This window comes from Liolophura sinensis, chromosome 7, assembly GCF_032854445.1.
Source record: "Liolophura sinensis isolate JHLJ2023 chromosome 7, CUHK_Ljap_v2, whole genome shotgun sequence".
NCBI lineage: Eukaryota > Metazoa > Mollusca > Polyplacophora > Chitonida > Chitonidae > Liolophura > Liolophura sinensis.
Window position 1 is genome coordinate 18,970,730 of NC_088301.1, and position 8,011 is coordinate 18,978,740.

The window sequence follows — 8,011 nt, forward strand, 5'->3', positions numbered from 1 at the left end:
GTATCTCAGTATGAATGAGTCTTTGAGTATCCAGTACCTAGGTATCTCAGTATGAATGAGTCATTGAATATACAGTACCTAGGTATCTCACTATGAATGAGTCATTGAGTATCCAGTACCTTGGTATCTCGGTATGAATGAGACATTGAATATCCAATACCAATGTTTTTCAGTATGAATGAGTCTGTGAGTATACAGTACCTAGGTATCTCACTATGAATGAATCATTGAGTATCCAGTACCTTGGTATCTCGGTATGAATGAGACATTGAATATCCAATACCTATGTTTTTCAGTATGAATGAGTCTTTGAGTATCCAGTACCTAGGTATCTCAGTATGAATGAATCTTTGAATATCCAGTACTTTTGTCCCTCAGTATGAATGAGTCAATGAGTATCCAGTACCTATGTTTTTCAGTATGAATGATTCTTTGAGTATACAGTACCTAGGTATCTCAGTATGAATGAGTCCTTGAGTATCCAATACCTATGTTTTTCAGTATGAATGAGCCACTGGGTATCCAGTACTTAGGTATCTCAGTATAAACGTGTCATTGGGTATCCAGTACCTAGGTATCCCAGTATGAATGGGTCATTGAGTATCCAGTATCTTAATATTTCAGTATGAATGAGCCACTGCGTATCCAATACCTATGTTTTTCAGTATGAATGATTCTTTGAGTATACAGTACCTACATATGAAGGAGTGTTTGTGTATCCGCTACCTTGGTATCTCAGTATGAATGAGCCATTGACTATCCATTACCTTGGTATGTCAGTATGAATGAGTCATTGAGTATCCAGTATCTAGGTATCTAAGTGTGAATGAGTCATCGAGTATCCAGTATCTACGTATCTGAGTGTGAATGAGTCATTGAGTATCAAGTATCTTGGTATCCCAGTATGAATGAGTCATTGAGTATCAAGTACGTATGTTTTTCAGTATGAATGAGTCATTGAGTATACTCAATATCTATGTGGGTCTATAGTATACATCATTATAAGGAAATCTTTGATACATAACATAATACATAACTATTCAATGTACAGTGGGTAACCAAGTAGAGCACCATTTTAGTATTGCAATGTAATGTACCAGGGCACTCCGAATAATACAGTGTAGCTGTAGAATAGTTGCTTCAGGGCGAGAGCTACAAGCTGGTTCTTTGCTTTCTTAAAGTTTCACGTCACCTAGTATAAATTAGCGAAAGGACATCATACCGAGATAACTGGTCTTAAAACAGAAGAACAAAACATAGTTTAGCGAATGAATGACTATAGCTTAACGCGACAGTGGCAATATTTTAAACGTTGGCCGAAGAAAGAACAATAAACGTCCCCAGCTGCACTTTTTCTCCTGATTTATGTGGACGAAATTTATATTTTTGCTTTACCCATAAAGATATGCAATAAATGGAATATTTATCTATAAATTAGCAATTTTTTTTGATTCATGTGATATCCGATATGGTTTTAATCGGAATGTTTAATTGGTTACTTCAGCTCCGTTCGGTTTATATTTAATAGCGTCTAACTACGCCCATTTAACTGTAGCAAGTTACGACTTTATCTCTCAGCGCCACGATTGTAGACATATCTTAACTGTTCAACTGGAATTCAGTGCCACCGTGGCATACCATCAACTTCCTTCCCGCAAGAAAAGTAAATCCATTTTCCTCTGGTACATGGGAGATAACCACATGGCAAGATACACTTGGGCAGTCTGTGGAAGTTACCTCCCTTTGAATATCTTGTTAACTGTGAATAGAGAACTGTGAATGAGCAAACAGAACAAGTGTAAAAGTATAATATTACGAAGAACACCAATCTTTACCTTTTTGTGAATTCAGGGCAAAATTGTTGAATTCAGCATTCTCGCTCATAAAGCACAGCATTAATAACCACTCAATTATATGCAATGAAACGAATTTTATCCAAACTCAATGTTGTCCCAATTTGGTGTTTTGAACTCGTAACCAAATTTAATTGGTGTTAGCATGTGTATGTTAATTTAATATTCAAAAATAAATATATTTTTCTTATAGTTTTAGAAATGATTACAGTCAAATTAACAATAACAGTTACCTTTATATTTCTTTACCCGTTCCATATTGCAAGCCGGTGTCTGAAATCAATACGAATGGAAAACACATATAAAGGTGAGGAAAAAATTCATATGAGAATTACTTGATTATATATCATTAAGTGAAGACAGCATTGCAGTTTTAATATTTTATATTTCTCTATATACATGTATTCAACTGTCCAAGGAGCTTCTCACCAATGGGGTTCAAGTCCAGCTCATGCTGGCTTCCTCTCTGGCCTTAAGTGGGAAAGTCTGCCAACAACCTGCGAATAGTCGTGGGTTTTCCACCGGCTCTGCCTGTTTTCCACCCACCACAACGCTGGTCGCCGTAGTATAAGTGAAATACATCTTGAGTACGGCTAGAAACACCAATGAGAGAAATAAATAAATAATTTTATATATGACGATATAAATGTTGTTCACATAGCTGAGGATTTCTTGGGGCTGAAACCTTGGAGTATTCCAAACCATAATCAAACCTTACATAACCCCCGCTCAACCGCCATGAACTCCTTAACACCAGGCACAGGTTTAAACCCGGCCTTCGGGTGAGAATTTGTAGATTCCTCGCTCTCACTCCTTGTGAGCTTAGCCTCAGAGACAATAACCTGCGGAAAACGTTGGTTCGTTGAGGACAACTTGTCCTCCACCAATATTATGTGAAATCTACACATATATATACACAGGCTACATATATATATACACAGATACACAGGCTATATATATATATATATATATATATATATATATATATATATATACTCCGCCTGGAAAAGTTCGTCAGTAACATGCCGTGGTTTGCGCCAGGGACTCCGGTTTCCCTCACTCATAATACTGACCGCCATATAATAAGTGAAAACTTCTTGAGTACGGCGATAAAGAACAAATTGAAAAAAATAAATAATTTAAACAATATTCTAAACAGCCATTCTAGAAATATTCACCAATAAATACCGTAAATAAATAAATAAATCATAATGAATATATCCGATACAGAGCTGCTTACTCTTTTAGGGAAGTTGATATTGGTCCTGACAGCGCGGTGGTATAGCGGTCGTATTGGGCGGCGATTGTCATACATCTCCCATTGATTAGCGCTGTTTTTCTCTGAGCGGTTAACCATCCGTAAATTCGCCATCTGGTAAAAGCAATTTATACGATTCCTCCTTATTACATCGTTCAGAGGGAAGTAAATTTATGGACGTCTTTAGTGGATTAATTAATATTTTCAAACTTGATTTATTCAGAATGTATGTATTAACCTATGACGTTTATGGTCAACATTTTACTTAACTATACAGTTTTAACTATATGATGACAGTGCTGTCGCTGTGAGTTCAAGTCCAGCTCATGCTTCTTTCCTCTCCGACGAGACGTGGGAAGGTCGGGCTCAGCCTAATTTTCTCCGACAGTAATGCTGGTCGCCGTCGTACAAGCCAATTATTAATGAGTATAAAACAGCGGGGAGAACCCACGACCATCCGCAGGATGCTGACAGACCTTTCCATGTGCGGCCGGTGAGAGCCTCCTGAATCATTGCGCTGTGCTGGCACGCTAACGATCTCGGCAAAAGCACCACATTTTTAAGTTTTTTTAATGTTCGGTTGCAATATAAATGAAACGTCTAGAATGATGTTTTGGTGAAAATCTTGGAGTGTGGCCAATTTTGTTAATAATGTCTTAAATTAGATACAAATAGTTAAAGTTAAGTGGGTTAATACGGATTAATTAATTAGTGCCTCTCAATTTCAGGTGACCCGAAACCTTCAAAACTGCAAAGTACAATCCAGCTTAATGCTAAGTAAATATTACTTCGGGGAGATTTGTGAAGGTAGACAAGTGATTCGTCATTTCTCAGAATGACAAGAGGACAAAATAGGATTCAAGCTGAAGACAGGAACCAACATAAAGAATTCTAGATTTAAATCAATATAGAATCCGCGATCACCATCTACAACGACTCAGGGTTCCACAGATTCTTCACATACTCACGTGTTTCTTTGTTACGTAAATAGGTTTGTTCATAATGATCCACGTAACCGTCTCGTAACATCCTGGCTGTGTCAATGACCCTTCGTACGTGATATAACCTTCCGTGTCCGGCAGAAGGTTACTGACGGAAATACCCGATATATTTACCGCCCAATCTGAAAATGTAGTATTGCGTGGTTAAAGGATATATGAAACCGTTTGTCTTGATTTCTTAATATACCATATAGGACCTGTGCCGATATATGTGCCAGTTTTCTTGGTTCAAACTACAGTCTCCCTTAGGCCTGAGGTAAAAAAAAATTTTACGATGAGATCTGAAATTGGTGAGGGGTGTGTGTTGGGGGGGAGGGGGGGGGCTAAGCTGGTCCCGAGTTCCGAAAATGTCCGACAGTTCACAGGAAAAATGCATACAATATATATACAACATACCGCAAAACTTTATTTTTGGCAGGACTTTTTCTTTTGCCTTAAAACCACAATTTTCCTTTACCCTTAAGACCACAAAGAGAAATGCACCTCGATCCAATTAGACCAGCCCCGATGGCTCAATTGGTAGAGCATCCGCTTCGAGGGCGGTAGATCCAGGGTCAATCCTGAGTTGTAACTTCCTCTCTTGGCGTTCGGCGTGAAGGGGATAGTGCAACGACTGGTTGACCCTTATCAGTATAAAGGCTCGGGCGGGGCGTCTTACTTGCCTTCGGTAAATCGTCTCAATGAAGCAGCACAAGATAAAAGAGCGGTGGAAATCCGTCCTGCCACTAGGAGGCACATTCACATGCACTCTAAAGTGCTCCTTCGTCGTCATATGGTTGAAACATTGTTGAGTAGGACGTTAATAGTGAACCCTTGACGAACATTTTCCACCCACAGTAACACAGGCCTAAACTCTATAGTCTTTTGTTGATCTCTGTCTTTTCCATGACAATTTTAGACCGAACTGGTAAGATTGTACTCATATATACACTAGAACAATGGACATTTCGGCTTGGACCCGCGTCGCAATTGCGCGGAAAAAGGCAGCTCACTGCCATGACGAAACTGGTTTGGAAGGGAATACACCAAACTCAGCTTCTGATGGTAGACTACCTCTGTAATAATGAGACTGGTTTCGAAGGGAATACACCTAACTCAGCCTCTGAACGTTGGCTACTTCTGTAATAACGCGACTGGTTTCGAAAGAAATAGAAGTAACTCAGCTTCTGAAGGTAGGCTACTTCTGTAATAATGAGACTGGTTTCGAAGGGAATACAACTAACTCAGCTTCTGAAAGTAGGCTACCTCTGTAATAACGCGACTGGTTTCGAAAGAAATAGAAGTAACTCATCTTCTCAAGGTAGGCTACTTCTGTAATAATGAGACTGGTTTCGAAGAGAATACAACTAACTCAGGTTCTGAACGTAGGCTACCTGTGTAATAACGCGACTGGTTTCGAAAGAAATAGAAGTAACTCATCCTCTGAAGGCAGGCTACTTTTGTAATAATTAGACTGATTTGGAACGGAATATACTGAACTCAGCTTCTGAACGCAGGCTACCTCTGTAATAACGCGATTGGTTTCGAAAGAAATAGACCTAACTCAGCTTCTGAAGGCAGGCTACATCTGTAATTGCGAGACTGGTTTGGGAGAGACTACACCTAGCTCAGTTTCTTGTGGTACGTCTGCAATTGCGAGACCGGGCAGGAATACAACTAGTTCAGATCCCGAGATGCGTTTGTAGTAAGGAGACTGGATTGGATGGCAGTATACCTAGCTCAGTTCCTGATGGTACGTCCGTAATTACGAGACAAGTTTGAAGGAAATCCATGAAACCTTGCTTTTAAATGAAATTGTTACTTTTGTTTCCGGTTTACGGCAGGAGAATTTGTTGTTTCAGTTATGCTGGGAAAAAATACTTTTCGTTTAAAGAGATGCCCATACAATACTGACAAGAATTAAAGTAAATACACTACAGTGGTAAAATTAACATCCCTTTGTCAGTAACAGAACTAAGAATATGACTTACCTTTATATCGAACTTCAAGAAATTCCTTGGAAATGACCAAGAGCTCTTTTCCCGGTTTGTCACCAACCTGGATTGGACAAAAATGCAAACATCTAAAACATCTCAATTCTGGGTTAAGGATTCTGTGTCCTTCGTATTGCGTTTTGTGAGATGACTTTTGGAAAACAATTTACATACATTCTTCACTGGCGTTTGAAGGACACAATAATTGGATTTATTTATTTATTGATTGATTGATTGATTGATTGATTGATTGATTGATTGATTGATTGGTTGATTTATTTATTTATTTATTTATTTATTTATTTCATCGTTTTTTATTTAACGCCATTCACGATGGTGGTTAGTTTTATGGATGGAGGCAACCTGAGTACACGGCGTAAACCACGGACCCTTGGCAAGTTACTAACGAACTTTGTGTGTCGTGCGTAATCACACCATATTGGTGGAAGACAAGAGGTCACCAACGTTAGACTAGGCAAAGGGTCACACGAGCGTTGTCGGCTGCTTAGTGTCATCAACCAGTAGCCTCTCACCAATGCGGTAGCTGTGAGTTCAAGCCCAGGTCATGGTGGCTTCCCCTCTCGCCGTACATAGGAAGGTCTGCCAGAAACTGCAAAGGGTTTCTGGGCTTTCCCCTGTTTCTATCCACCATAATGCTGGCCTCCGTCGTATAAGTGAACTATTCTTGAGTAGGGCGTAGAACACGAATCGAATAAATAAATAAGTATTGTCATCAACGCCGGACGAACTTTGGCAGAGAGGGAATTCTAATGCTTCGATGTCTCATTTAACACACACAGACTTCTTTGACTCGTTTTGGTATAGAGATGCAACCATTTACATTATACTTTCGTTACTTATTCTAATCGTTGCTGTTCGTAGCTAAATCGATCCTTGACAACCCACCTCCATAAAGAGAGCGATGGCAACCAGGCCTTGAGCATGTTTACTGGCCTGTTGGAAACTCGTATACAAGTCTGTATTATATGCATAGATCTGCATCTAAAGTATAAACAACAAAAAAAATAAATAAATAAAACATTATAATATTTCCATATCCAAAATCTATAAAAGACGGTTCATAGACTTGACACTGATTCTTAAAATATTATAAGTTGGATTTCAAAGTTGGAAATGATTGTATATACATTCACATAATTTACAAGTATGCCAAATTTATTTGTGTTCAATATGTTTAAAGTGTATTCATCGTTATAAGATAAGACGAATCTAAACTGTTAATTCCCTAATTGCTATGTATACATGTTACTGACTCGCCTCGGCTGGAAAAGATTTATTAGCGATGGTGTGTTCCGATCCACGATCCGGATGACTTCCAAAGTGAAACTTGATGTGATCCACCATGTATTTATACGATAAGGGCCCTGCGGTTACGTCTATCACAGAACTGTTTGAACCTCTCATATATATCGTGATGTCATGGCCTGTGTTCACCATCTCAGCTCGAACCTTAAACACAAGCAAATTCAAAATAAAAACTTTTTTAATGTTAAATACAAAACACGGCCTATCGCGACCACAATGAAGCGAATCTATGAAAAGTCGTGACAATAAGTTTGATAACGTGAGCCTTTCTGCGCACAGTGGCCACCCGTGTCCTAGTTGGATTGACCGTTGTCCTCTTGTAATGCATATGAGTAATATGTCATCAGTTTGCCCGCAAAACGCCATAGCAAATATAGGAATGCACAGCAGACCAAACAGCTAAGCCTCAAATTTCTTTAGTACGAAAAGGATTCATATTGATCAAGGAGGCACTTCTGTTCGACTTACTCATTTATTTTCATTGGAATTTTTATGCCGTACATGTACTTATGCATATTTCACTTATAAGACGGCGCAGGTTGCTACCAGGCCTTCCCGCATACGACAAAGCGGTCGCTGTGAGTTCAAGCCCAGCTCAAG

General features: G+C 39.0%; 1 protein-coding gene across 1 annotated transcript; it reads right to left on the reverse strand.

Moving 5' to 3' along the window:
- Positions 1-1,634: 1,634 nt before the first annotated feature.
- On the reverse strand, positions 1,635-7,076 carry LOC135469835 (carbonic anhydrase-related protein 10-like). The gene is made up of 6 exons (XM_064748445.1): positions 6,992-7,076; positions 6,083-6,149; positions 4,080-4,234; positions 3,094-3,225; positions 2,087-2,126; positions 1,635-1,759 (listed from the first exon to the last, which is right to left on the reverse strand). The coding sequence occupies exons 1-6, from the start codon at positions 6,995-6,997 to the stop codon at positions 1,734-1,736; spliced, it is 426 nt and encodes a 141-aa protein (XP_064604515.1). The 5' UTR covers positions 6,998-7,076; the 3' UTR covers positions 1,635-1,733.
- Positions 7,077-8,011: the final 935 nt, after the last annotated feature.